This window comes from Dioscorea cayenensis, chromosome 8 (assembly GCF_009730915.1).
Source record: "Dioscorea cayenensis subsp. rotundata cultivar TDr96_F1 chromosome 8, TDr96_F1_v2_PseudoChromosome.rev07_lg8_w22 25.fasta, whole genome shotgun sequence".
In the NCBI taxonomy this organism is placed as follows: domain Eukaryota; kingdom Viridiplantae; phylum Streptophyta; class Magnoliopsida; order Dioscoreales; family Dioscoreaceae; genus Dioscorea; species Dioscorea cayenensis.
The window spans coordinates 8,641,750-8,655,724 of NC_052478.1; the positions used below are offsets into that span (position 1 = coordinate 8,641,750).

At 39.7% G+C, this 13,975-nt stretch overlaps 1 protein-coding gene across 2 annotated transcripts; it reads right to left on the minus strand.

The window, feature by feature from the left end:
- Positions 1-7,836: 7,836 nt before the first annotated feature.
- On the minus strand, positions 7,837-13,595 carry LOC120266799. Of its 2 annotated transcripts, XM_039274458.1 has the most exons (9): positions 13,468-13,586; positions 13,213-13,296; positions 10,923-11,759; positions 10,545-10,842; positions 10,236-10,445; positions 9,862-10,035; positions 9,337-9,540; positions 9,147-9,260; positions 7,837-8,463 (listed from the first exon to the last, which is right to left on the minus strand). In XM_039274458.1, the coding sequence occupies exons 3-9, from the start codon at positions 11,723-11,725 to the stop codon at positions 8,149-8,151; spliced, it is 2,118 nt and encodes a 705-aa protein (XP_039130392.1). In that variant the 5' UTR covers positions 11,726-11,759; positions 13,213-13,296; positions 13,468-13,586; the 3' UTR covers positions 7,837-8,148. The 2 variants fall into 2 exon arrangements, with proteins under 2 accessions (XP_039130392.1, XP_039130391.1); XM_039274457.1 differs by lacking the exon at positions 13,213-13,296 and having other exon boundaries at positions 13,468-13,595.
- Positions 13,596-13,975: the final 380 nt, after the last annotated feature.

Here is a 13,975-nt window from a genome sequence, read left to right on the forward strand (position 1 = left end):
AATTTTTTTGGAAAACCTCCTCCCTTCGAGCAGATCAAAATTGTGCTTCAGACTCGCTGGAGTGATCTGGGTGAAATATTCATCTCGGATCTTCCAAATGGCTACCTTCTTTTTAGATGTGACTCTTTTGATCTATCTCAAAAACTCATGATCGAAGGCCCATGGTCGGTCAATGGAGCCACGCTCCAACTCGCTCCATGGAAACCCTTTTTTGAGCCAGCTTTCGCCAAACTCTCCACTGCTGTAGTTTGGGTTCAGTTACATTATCTCCCGGTTGAATTTTGGGATGGAGAGTCTCTCGAGTCCATCTCAACTTCCCTTGGACGTCTGCTCAAGATTGATGACTTTACTTCATCTCTTTCCAGGTCAAAATTCGCCCGCATTTGTGTGGAAATCGACCTATCTAAACCCCTCAAACAAGGGTTTTGGATTGGCGATGATGTTCACAGGGTTTTTGTTGCTGTCCTGTATAAAAAAACTTCCCACTTTTTGCTACCTTTGCAGAATGGTTGGGCATGGCTCAAACCATTGCAACCGTCGGCCTTCTGTGGGCCAGAGCCTCTCCTCGCAGCCCTCTTTTCATGTTCCTAGTGAACTGAGAGGGTCGGAGGTAAGGGCAGCAATGGATCCCCAGAAGGAAGGCTTGGAGGCAAGGTCTGACTGCTCACTTCCCACCTCAAAGACTGCCGATGCCGACCATGATGAGTCTAACTTTGGTCCTTGGATGATTGTTTCTCATCGGAAGGGGAGTGGTGGTGGTCGCGGTGGTGCTGCCGGTGGTGGTGCTGGGAGACCACCATCACGTGCGGCGCATGCGAGCCCCACTGTGCCTCCCAACGTCTCTCCCAATACTCTGACTATGATAGATGATGGTCGTTTTCCACGTGGCGCTTCCTCCTTCCGCGGCAGGGGTGGTCACCTTGGGAGACGTTCTCGAGGACCTGCTTCCTCTTCTGCGTACTCGGTGGGTGCTGACACGGATCTAACCCCTTCCCCTTCTGTTGGTGTGGAGACGTCGGCTGATGTGACTTCCCTTGTCCCTATGCACAACGTTCTCAAAACTACACCTGACCCTGGCCCTAGTTCCCATGTTTCTCTGAGTCCCAAGAAAAAGTCTTTGCCTCTTTATCAAAACAAGACCCTTAATCCTATCCTTCGTATATCTGACGGACAGGATTATGGGCCTAGTGTTGATCCCAGTATCTCTTCTCATTCTCTGATTGTCGCACAGGTCTCTAAAGCTCTGAATCCATCTCCTTCGTCTGGAAACTCTGATCACTCAATGGGAGAATCCGACGACGAGGAGCCAGAGGAGGACGATGGAGACAGTGTGATGTCTGATTACGGTGACCCGGAGGAGCCGGATGACTTGCTGACTTTAGACCAATACCAGACCGGACTTTGCAAGGAGTCTTTTGTCCGACGCGACCCGCATCCCTCCTCTTCTTTGCATAAGAAAGGGAGGTTAGATCGTGGTTCGGAGGCTATCTAGGGTTCTGTTCATCTCTCAAGGGAGTTTTCTCTTCATTGTCTTTACTATGTTTGCTGCTCTATTTCTTTTCAGTCCTTTTCTCCTTTACATGTTTGATATGATTGAGAATAAAGTTAAGTTTGTGTGTTGGAACTGCAGAGGAATCCCAAGGCGGGATACCTCAGCTCGTGTCAAGTACTTAATGAAGCAGCATAATCCTCTCATCTTCTGCTTGGTAGAAACTCGGGCCGATCATCGTAGACTAGACATTTTCTGCTCCAAGTTGGGTCACAATTGGGCGTGGGCTGCCATCGAAGCCGATGGCTACTCAGGAGGTATTATCGTCTCTTGGCAAAAGCACTTGGGAAAAGTCACTCCTCTTGTCAAGTCCAGGTATGTTCTGCACTTGGTTGTCACTAATGCCAAGCTGGAGACCTGGATTCTGTCGACTATCTATAATCCATCTCGTACTTAAGATCAATCCATTGTTTGGCTTGAACTCTCTGGTATTGCTTCTTTAAACATTCCTTGGATGCTCATTGGTGACTTTAACACTGTTGTCTCTTTGAATGAGTTTCAAGGTGGCTCCCATATCTACTACCGTCGCAAAGCTCGGATTTTTTCTGATTTCATTAATCTTAATAACCTTCTGGATGTTAATTTTAATGGTTCCAGGTTCACTTGGTGTAATAATCAAAGGGGAGCTTCGAGGAAATGGGCCCGGTTAGACCGCTGCTTGCTCAATCCTTGCGGCGCTGGCCTCCTAAGTACCTATCATATCAAGCATCTCTCGAGGCTTTATTCTTATCACGCTCCTCTTCTTCTTACCATTACTCCTCGCTTCCCCTTTAAAAAGAAATTTTTTCGGTTCGATAATTACTGGCTTGATTATTTTGGTTGTCATACTGCTGTTAGAGAGGCTCTTCTTTTTTCGCCTCACTCTAACCCCATGCATGCTTTTGCGCATTTACTTTCTCGTGTTCGGTCTAATGTTATTTCTTGGAAGCACAGGGGCCTTAACTCTATCGAGACTAGTATCAACAGAGTTGAGTTGGAAATTCAGGAGGCTGAAGCCTTGGATTCACTGCACTGCAATGACAGCAACTTGGTAAACATCCTTTCTTCTCTTTACAATAAACTTGCTGCCCTTCAATGTCAAAACTCTTCTAAATGGGCTCAGCGAGCTCGTCACATGTGGGTTCAATGTGGTGATCTCAACACTAGTTTTTTTTCATAATTCTATACGTAGTCGTACTCACCAAAATACCATCTCTTTTATCTCTGATATCGACGGGAATAGTTACTCTGAGCACAAGGATATTGAACATGTTTTCAGTAATTTTTTTACTAACCTTTGGTCTGAAACTTCAGTTAACTCTGTCTCTGAATTAGTTCAAGCGCTCCCCGATGACCTTCCGACTATCTCCCATGATGATGGTGAGTCTTTGCTTGCGGAGGTCTCCAAAAAGGAAGTTTTCTATGCCCTCAAATCCCTCCCCTCTGGTAAGAGCCCTGGTCCTGACAGGTTAAACTCTGAATTTTATTGCTTCTTCTGGAATGAATTAGGCGACTCTCTTTTTGAGGCTATTTCTTATTTTTTTTCAATAACTCTGTTATCCCGAATTCTTGGGGCCAGACTTTATTACTTTTGTGCCCAAAAAACCTAATCCTCAATCTGTCACTGATTTTAGACCTATCTCCCTGTGTAATGTTTGCTACAAAATTATTGTTAAAATCCTTGCCAACCGGATTAAGAATGTGCTTCCCAAAATTATTGGTCGTGAGCAATGTGGTTTTGTTTCCAATCGCAGCCCCTTTGATAACATTATTGCTCTTCAAGAGGTGGTTCATTCTATGGATCGAGATACTAAGAACCCCCTAGGATGCTAGTGAAATTAGATATTGAAAAAGCCTATGATACCTTGAGTTGGAATGCAATTCTTGCCACCCTTCACCGGATGAACTTCCCTAGTAGATGGATCTCCTGGATTAAAGCCTGCATTTCTTCTGCTTCTTTCTCCTTTCTGATTAGCCGTCAACCTTCTCCTTGGATTAAATCCTCTAGGGGTCTTCGTCAGGGAGATCCCTTATCTTCATATCTTTTCATCATGGTCGCTCAAAATCTCACAACCTTGTTGAATTTTGCTTTGAGACAGAACATGATCCCTGGCTTCAATCCTGCTCTTAATAGAAACTTCAACCATCTTATGTATGCAGATGATTTAATTCTTATTACTCATGTGACTAGAAAGTCTGCTCGTAATATTAACTTGTGTTTCTCCATTTACGAATGACTCACTGGTCAATGCGCTAATAAGTCTAAGTCTGATATTTACTTCCCTTCTAGATTTAACCACAGACTTCGCCATAGCATTTGTAGGATCTTGGGCTTTACCACTGGTTCATTCCCTTTTACTTATCTTGGAATTTCTATCTCTCCTAAAAGATTAGCCTTGTCCAACTTTTCTAGGATGCTTGAAAAACTGAGAGCATTTTATCTAACTGGAGCCACTCTAAAATATCTATGGCTGGTAAAACTACTCTCATTAATTCAATTTTGATGTCAATTCCGGTGTATTACTTGTCAGTTTATCCTGTTTCTGATTCGATTTTGGATGGCATTACTAAAGCTACTAGGGTGTTTTTCTAGTCTAAGGGTGGCAATAGAAAAGGCATGAACTCGGTTAATTGGACAGATATTACTCTTGGTCACTCTGAGGGGGGTCTCTCGATCCGTAATTTGCGCGCTTCAAAAATTTCTCTTATGGCCAAGAATGTCCTTAGTTATTTAAACCATCATGATGCCATTTGGGTAGACATTCTCATCAACAAATATGGTATTGTCAACTTTTGGACTGATTCCATTCCATCCAATTGCTCTTGGTTCTTTCGTTGCCTCTGATATAATGCTAATCTCATTAAGCCTCATCTCTGGATGTATCACATTAATCCCAACCTTACTGATATTATGTTTCACCCTTGGTATTTTGAAATTCCACTGGCTTTCAAACCCACCTATCTTAATATGACTGTCAATCTGGAATTAATAAGAATCTCTGATCTCCTCATCGATAATGCTTGGAATATGAACTTGTTACATGATATGTTTGGAGATTTTCTTAACTTTGATTATCTCACTTCTGACAAATCTAGCCATTGTGATGGTAATTGGTGGGTTTGGTATCCTAAATCCAAAAATCACAGGTTAACCTCCATGGTCTATACCCATTTCAATGGGGCGGTTGATAATATAGATCCCTGGGTTGGCTGGCGATTTTTATGGCGGCTTAAAATTGCTCCCTGACCCAAACATTTCTTCTGGTTGCTCCTCTATAATGGGATCAAAACATATGATTACCTTTACAGATTGAATCTGGGTCCTCAATCTCTTTGCAGATTTTGTAATCTTGATTTCGAAACTGCTGAGCATCTCTTCAACTCTTTTCCCAAAGCTCAAACCACCTGGCTCTTGATTAGCAACTTCATTGGCAAGCAAATTCATTTTCATGATGGTTTCTCTAATGGAAACTGGCTCAGCCCTTCCAACCCTGATCTCAATATCTTTGACCAATTGGTTATTGTTGCTACTGCTTGGCTTCTGTGGAAAGCCAGATGCAATCTCATCTTCCAATCTGAAGTCCCCGATTTTAACTCCATCGCGATCCGGGCTATTAATCACGTTAGGGAGTACTCTTACTCTTATCCTTCTCAATCTGGCAGACAGATGATTCTTAATAATTTTACTCATATTGACAGCCCTTTTCTCTTCATCTCCTCTAGGGGAAGCTGTGGAACCGGATCTTATGGTGCTGGGTTCTATTTGATATCTGCCAATTCCCAGCTCCTTTGTGTAGGTTGCTGTAACATCATTGTGGAATCTCCAATTGAAGCTGAGGCTTCAGCTCTTATTGCGGCACTTGGAAGTCTTCAGGCGTCGGATCATCAAATCAAAACTATATTTACGGCCAACGATGATCTTCACTCTTCAATCATTGCCGGCTACTCCCATCATGATTGGAGAATCAACCCTCTTTTAACCAATATCACTAATTACCTGATTTGTTTTGGTTGACCAGCTATCTTCACCACGTCTTTTGATTGGTTATCTGCTGCATCCAGTTTGGCCCTCCTTGGTATTAATTCTCATATTCTCACCCTTTTTCATCAAGGCAGGGACCTTCCATATTGGTTGATGAAGCTTTTTCGTCGCCTTGGTGTTAGCTTGTAATCTGTTCTTTTCACTGTCTTTGTTTCTGTGTTTTTTTTTTTGTTTATGTTGTGTTTGTTTTGTTGTGTCTTTTGGGCCTGGCTTGTAACTTGAACTTAATTGTATTTCGTTTCTTTATATTAATAAAATAGCTCCTGGAGCTCTTTCCCTCAAAAAAAAAAAAAAAGTTAAAAAGTTTGTAACTCAATTTGCCTCCTCTAACGTAAGTGGGCTGTGTCTTTCAAGCTCTATGAATGCAAGGACCTTGGCTTGTGAAATTATTTTCTTCAGAAATGTTGCAATTCAAAGTCATTGCAATTTGAAACCATCTGAATTTTGCACCTATACATTTACACAAATAGCAAGATTGAATCAGTTGTTGATTTCAAGTTGCCTAATGGGTACTTCATAATATAATGGTGAATGAGAAGCCTTAACTATCTAATTTTTCGTATTTCACAAATACGATGTTCACATATAGTTTTTTCCACAACAGTTATAGATAGGGAGAGAGAGGGAGGAAGCATGTTAGCCTCAACCATTACATGTCTTCAGGAAATTAGTGCCAGCATCACTTTCTAAATCATTTTAAGTTCTGTTACAGCAAAGCTAGTGGGTAGTAACTGTTGATATCTTGCAATGATGTCTTCCAAATGGTTAAAAATAGTAATAAAATAATGGACTAATTTATGATTTTTGTGTCATGTTCTGTTAGGCTTTGCTTGGCTAGGAGGGTTTGGAAGGGTTGAGGAGGGTTTATAAAGTAAGGGTTCTTTGAACCCATGCTTGAGGGAAGGGTTGAGGAGGGTTTATAAGGGTTTGTAAGGGTTTTGGGGGGTTGAAAACCTCCCCTTTCCCTCCATTCATCAACCCACCAAAATGGTGGGTTGGGGAGGGTTAAAATTTTTTTTGACAATTTTGCCCTTATATAATTCTTATAATTACAATTTTGCCCTTTATATTATTTTGTGGGTTTATGAAAATTGTTGTACTCATTTGTGTAGTATTTTTGGTGCTACATAAATTTTATTATGTATTTGGGTGCTACAGTAATTTTATTATATTTGTCGATTTTTAAAAAAAAAAATTTGATGAAATTTTATATTGGAATAACAAAGGCCAACCCAAAAATCTTGATTAGTTGTGCAACCACAAAATTAAAAATAATCTAAATGATTATGCTTTTAGCAATATAAGGGCATTTTGGTAATAATAACACAAAACCTTACTTTCCTTTACTTCCAAACCAAACACAAAATGATAGTAACCCTTACTTTACTTTCCCTCCCCCCCAAACAAATGATGTATTCAACCCTTCCTTTTCCTTCCCTTCCCTTCCTTTCCATTACTTTATGAACTCACCCCACACCTCATCCAAGCAAAGCCTTAACCTACTAAGAATTCAGAAGTAGAGTTTTTCTCTTTATAATGGTTAATTGGAATTGGGGGTCTTTGGCAGGTCTTCTACATTCTTGCAATTTTTAATGTGGATTAGATCAATCCATTCCTTTTGGCCGCTTCCCAATGCATTTCATTTTATCTGGTTCAGTATTATGGACATGTGCATGCGCTAGCAGTAGTTAGATAGGCTCATGGACACCCCCTTCAATGAATCCAACTCATCCATTAAACATCTTTGCATGGTTTAATTTGGGTGTTAAAGTGCATTTCTTGTCTTGTTACTAAAACACAGTCTGTTTTCTGGGCAGCACATTCAAGAAGATAGCCCCAAAAGCAAACAACCGATGTTAGGGTTGATGTGAAGCTCAACAAGCAGATTTGGAGCAGAGGCATCAGAAGTGTGCCAAGGCGTGTCCGGGTCAGGATTGCGCACAAGAGAAACGACGAGGAAGATGCCAAAGAAGAACTCTACTCTTTGGTCACGGTTGCTGAAATTCCTGCTTAAGGGCTCAAAGGATTGGGCACCAAGGTCATTGAGGAAGATGATTGAACACATTCTCCGAGCTATTATTCTCTTCTCACTTGCTATCGCGCCATCATTTTGTGCTAAATTTTTATATGAGATGTCTATCTATTAATTTACTGGTCTCAATATATGTATATCTTATGTGTTTTCCTTCATTAAAGATACATTTTTCCTGAAACTGTCTAACATTATTGAATAACCAACAGACATGAAAGTGAACAATATCGAACATCAAGAATCTGCCATTCATTCCCTTGTCGTGATTATGTGCGTGTATACATCACCGCCAAACAGCACTGAGGCTTATAACGTGGTAACATATCATCTAACATATTATCTACAGTGAACAAATAAAACAAATAGCCTAAGTTTTTCTTGCCAAGCAAAAAAAAAAAGAACCCAATTACACGCCTGCAGCATGACAACATCAATGGGCTCATTCTTTTCGACAACCCTCGCGGGCAATAAGAAGCATGTGTTACAATGTAGGTAGGTTTGTTTTCTGCGTGCTTTACTTCCTATGTATGCGTACGAGCAACAGACTCAGCCAGACCACACATCACGGAGAAGTTTGTACCTGGCGTTGAGTCCAGTGTTTTCTCTCTGAATTTCAACTCCAGCTTGCCTCTTGTCTACAATTGATCTTAGAGGTGAATCAAGATCATCCAAATCATCGTCACTGGTATAACCCTTCTTCTGTACTATGGAAGCTTTTCTCTCCAGCTCTGCTCGGCCACCAATCTCTGCCACCTTCTCTGCAACCTCTGCCGGCGATGGTGGCGTGTACACTACTCCAGCTGCTGACCGGGGGAAGGTGTTCATCAGGTCCTTGTCAGCTGAACCGTGCTCTATCAAGCTCTAAACAAGGAAACAACTCTGTCATTGAGTTTGTTATATATTGCTAAAACTCATGCTTAAACATGGATGCAAATAACTTTACAATAAACGATTCAAATTCATCTTTATTAACACATGTTTATCAAATATTTCGGTGCAATGCACTTAATGAAGTTTTAACACTGGAATGTAGCTTGCAAACGAAATGGTGGAGTCTAAAGAATGGTTAGAAAGCATGAGTCCTCTAACAACCAGATAATGCCTTACGTATACCTCATAAGATCCTGAGTCATTTTGCTGTTTACTTGGTTCAGTACAATACTAATTCCTAGCCAGTAAATTCTCTCAAACATCTTAATTAGCATAAAAAATTGCAATAATTACATAGTTCATGCATCGCCAAAAAAAAATGCATGAAACATAACAAAATTTATAAAGACTGACTTTCACTTATTTACCACCCATTATTTAAATAAAATAAGTAATTCATTTAACTTAAGGCTATATGCATAAAAATCTCAACTTTGCAGGATATTATAATAAGGGAAAGTTTACTACTATATAGATAATTTCAAATTTTTACAGATTTCTAGTGTATAGGCAGAAAAAGGCACAAATCTTAATTACGATGATCTTAAAATTTATAAGACATTTTAGATCATAACAAATTCTTAGTCATGGTTTAGAAAAGCAAAAAAACCTACCTCATCATTCAGGTCTTCCAGGACATAGCCTGCAACTGGGTCTGTGCAGAATTCATCAGGTGTGAAATTGCAAAGCACTCGTGTCACTATGGACAGACCAATTGATGGGCAGACCTATAACCATGAAGTCAGTCAGGACAACAAAAAATCAAAAGAACAATAAGAATTAAGATGATGTCAGAAGACTAACTTCATTTCTGATGGCAATATCAAGAAGTAAGTCTTTAGGGAGCATAAGGAGGTCACTCAGCTCATTAAGAAGACGAAAAGATTTAGGCTCCACATAGCCTCTTCCCCTACTTTCCTCTTCATTGCCTTCATGCTGATCATCACTTAAACCATCTCCCGTATCCATGTCAAAGAGATCCGTAAGCAATCTTGACCAATTTCCTATCTGCATTTGCAAAATTTATCTTCTTGTTTCAGTAACTAGAAATTTTTGGGCTATAGCACTACCACAGCTAATTCAGGGGGAGAAAAAACCCTGCACTTTGCAACATAAAAATGCAAATATAGCTTCGATGGTAAGTTAACAATCAACAAGGACCAGAACAAGTTGAGTTAATTATTGTCCTGATCTTTGTTATCCAGAGTATTTTTGGTTTTCATGTAGACTAGGTTCATATCAAGATAGGCATCCAGTGAATTTGAACCTTGTGGAATTATCAAAGAAGATGTAATTAATAATAAATAAATAGCCAAATTAGATACGTACAGAATTTTTGAGTTGAGCACCCGATCCAAAGCTCAAATTCCCAGCAGGGATAGGTATGACTTTTGAATCAACAATTGGATCTGATACAGGATCAGTAGGAATTTCATTGGCCGACTCACGTAGAATAGCATTAAACATTGCAACATCTAACCTTGACACACACTGCTCCATCACCTGATCCAAAATAGAAAAGCTGCATCTTAAGCTTCTGTGAGCAGGAGTACTCTATCATTTTTTGAGTTTGTACTAGGCTCAGTGAGGGATAATCAAGACCTCAGCTAAAAAGTGCAACAAAAAAAGAGGAATCATGGCATCCATGATAGGTACATAGTATATGCCCAAGATACTTAAGAGTAATATTTTTCCATTTATACCTTTTTTGCTAGCACAGGCAAGCAGCCACAGTCATGGCCCCCTGCTCGAACTGGACAGATTCTGGTAAAGGCATCACGAAATGCGTTTTTCCATATGTTTATTGAAAAGCTTCCCTGCTGCTGATCACCAAGTGCTGGTCCTAACAATTTCCCAAAACTTTCTGTCGCATAGAAATCCTCTGAGGGTGAGTGCATATGCGGAGTGAAGGACTGGAAACAAAGATAAAATTGGTCATGACAAAAATACAGGAAATAAAACAAGCATAGCAATTGAAAAAAAAAACAAATCAGTTGTATAAAATGTATCACCTGCCACCATACTGATTCAACTGTTCGGGAGAAAATCCAGGATTCAATTTTTTCTAATGCAAGCAAGAATGTACTTGTTTCTTGCCAGTCATCTACTGGTTGCATAAAGCTAGGTTTTCTTGTTTGCTTGCTACCATTGCTGTTTTTCCAGCTTACTGGAGAGGGAATTCCCTCAACTTTCTTAGCTCCGTCATTTGATTCAACAGCCCTTGAAATTGAGTGTGAATTGGACAAGTGGCCAAAAGTGTGAGCAATGATCTCCCTAAGGACCACTGTGTTTGATAGCCAGAAGGTCAACCTTCAGCCCAAACGAAAAGGGTCAGTAATATGGAGATTACATATCAACCAGCTTGGAGTTGGAATTGAAAAACCTCATACCTTGATATGTCACTGCCGCATGACTTTGCAATCAGTACAAGACCTGAGATTGTATTTCTAGCAACAGTAGCTCTCTTTTCCTGAGACCAATGCTTGCATGCATGAATATAGAGCCTAGAAAGACGCCGTGCAGGAGTGTGAACTTTATGTGAAGAGCTCCCATGCTCAGGTACCACAGAATAGAGAGAGATCTCAAGAGCAGCAACTTCTCTAAGTTCCTCCTCAAGCTTGTCAATTCGCAGCTCCATGTCTTCGATTTTTTTATATGCACTAACCCGGTCATCTTCTAAAGTGTTCTCTACTGTATCACCTGTTTCATCATCTGTACCAATACACTGATCATAGCTAGGTGTCTCATCTAAGACATCAATCTCCTTAACCTCTTCAATGGTTTTATCATCAGATCCTTCAGATACTTCAGAAGGAGGCTTGGCAGGAACAATCATACTTTCTAATTTTTTACCATTAAGGCTTTTAGGTGTTGACACAGCTTTCTTCGGTTTCTGTGATTTATTCTGACCCATTGGGGATGTCTTATACTGTAGTTTAGCAGACTCTTTATGATTGCTATTATTCCTTGACGCACGAGGGCTGCTTTCCACTGATTGCTTCTGAGTAAGTTTTTTGGGAACCCTAGAAGCTCTTTTCACTTTGCCATCATCAACACTCTGTGCCTCTCCTTGAGATGATACAGAATCCCTCGCGGACTCAAGATCAGACTCACCTTCTTTACTATGCTTGACTTCCTTTTCAGTGTCACTTGAACGGTCATCTTTGTCTTCAGTTATATCTTTGGCCCCCATCTAATATGGTCTTTTCACAACCACTTTGTCAGACCTGCCCAAGTGTCATGTGATTTCTAACAACAGGTTCATGAAAAGTTCAGAAGTGCTTCACAGCTATAATGAGAGTGGCATGTTAAATAAGAGTAAACCAATCCATAAAAAGGAAATTTCCATTCAGTGTAGCTTTACTTAAAAACCACACAAATTGCCTCCTCAATAATAGAAGGAACTCTAAAAAAACTAAACAACACTAGAATAGCCTTGGTGATATAAATTAGCAAGGCAAATCTCCAAGTCTGAATCAGCTAGCCAGAGCTTTGGAACTTGCACCAACAATCTTACATGTCATGGTAAGCCTAAAGTTGAGATAAATAGTTCATTGGCATGTGCTCCAGTGCAAAGTGTTTGTTTGAAACATGAAATGTCTCCAATATTATTTGCTCTGTGGAGATTGCAAACTTAAAAATTCCCCTTTCTGAGTTCAATCTTTTACCAGCTAATCAACTTCATCACTACAACCTCTGACATTAAATTTAATATAAAAGAGTAACTGAGGTGAACCTCACATGGTCTTATTATCCTGCCCTCACACAACACCCATCGTCCTTAATTAGCAAGGACCTAATAAAGACCCAAGTTCTCAGCCAACCTCAAGCATCCAGAATGAATCAGTGCAGAAACTGTATCCAGTGAATGCCAGCCAATTTCAACCTATCAACTTAGTCCTTATTCAAGTTTTCTCTATAACTAGAAAACGGAAAGGAATACTAAGAGAGCCAACAAAATAGCCCCAAAAACAAATAAATTCCACGATACTTGTTCGCTTGACAGAAAACAACAAACTCAACTCACTATGATTAAATAAATTTGTAAAAATAAGAACAAATATCAAATGGCCGAATATTCAGCAGAATATCTGAAAACACAGAGCATGAAAATGTTTGATTGTTTCTTTTATATATATAACATATATAAATGTACTGCTTACTACTTGTCATATATGACAAATTTGCTAAAGTTCATCATTCATGCCTCAAGACCAAGTCAATCACCAAGAAATGCTTCTATCCAAACATGCAAATATTAACATCCAAACTAATGCCTAATGTTGACAATGGCACAAGTACAACCAGTTCATTCTAACAATAAAAAACAAGAAAAAGGACATCTCAGAACAAGCAAAAAAATGTAACCAAAGTTCAATAAACTCTAAGTGAACATTATAAACTGAATTCCCACTGACTACATCTCAAGCAGACAAGATCAAAACCATGAAAAGCATCCAAAATTAGTGTGATCCAGAAGGAAATTATCATAAACATGACTATAAATCTAATGAAATCAGAGAAACCAGTCAACGAGAATGCTACGGCATGGATCTAACCCAGCAAAAGCCAAGAAACTCCCAATTACCTTGAGAATGCAGATCCAAACCTCACATCAAATCAACAAAAAATCATATAAAATTCCCCAAAACTCTAATCAAACATCTAAAAACCACATACCCGATCTGTAAAACAGAAACCTACAAAAAAAACCCCGAGATACCCTCAAACCACCGACTCCAGCAGCTCAAATCCCAGTTTGATCTGATCTCAACCCATAAACAACAAAAACAAAAACCAAATCAAAGAAATGCACTTCAAACAAGAATGAATCCAAGATCCAACCAAATTTCTTCAAAGAAAACGGTGCCAGGATCAAGAAAAACAGCTCAAAATGCAGCAAAACAAAAGGAGAGAAAATGATTCACAAATCACCAGAGCTTTGTCGATGGATTCCTCGCTTTGATCTCCTTCGATCACTGCTCCAAGGATCGATCTCCAGCTCTCTCTCACTCTCTCCTGTGAGTGAGTTTTGATAAATTTGTGACGGTTGTTTGGATGGCCGTGAAGTAGAGCACCAGGTGATATTTAAAAGAGCGTTGAATCCGGTCACCACCGGTGAGTCTAAGGCGGTAAACAAGACACTCGTTTAGTGCGTGTTAACAATGGTAAACGGACACAGGAAGTCAAAAGAATTCTGATAAAGATGGCGTTGTCGGTTACCGGATCTTCCCCAAGTTCTTACCCGAATCCGATAAGAATTTTAGTAACTTTTTTAAATGAAAAGGTCATTTAGACTTATTTGGATTCTTTTTGCTCCAGAAATATTTAATTTTTAAAATAAATACTGGGAAAAAAACACAAAATATTTATTTTAAACCCTAGAACATAAGTCACAATTAAAACCGTCATAAATGTCCATCAAAATATTTTTAATGACTTT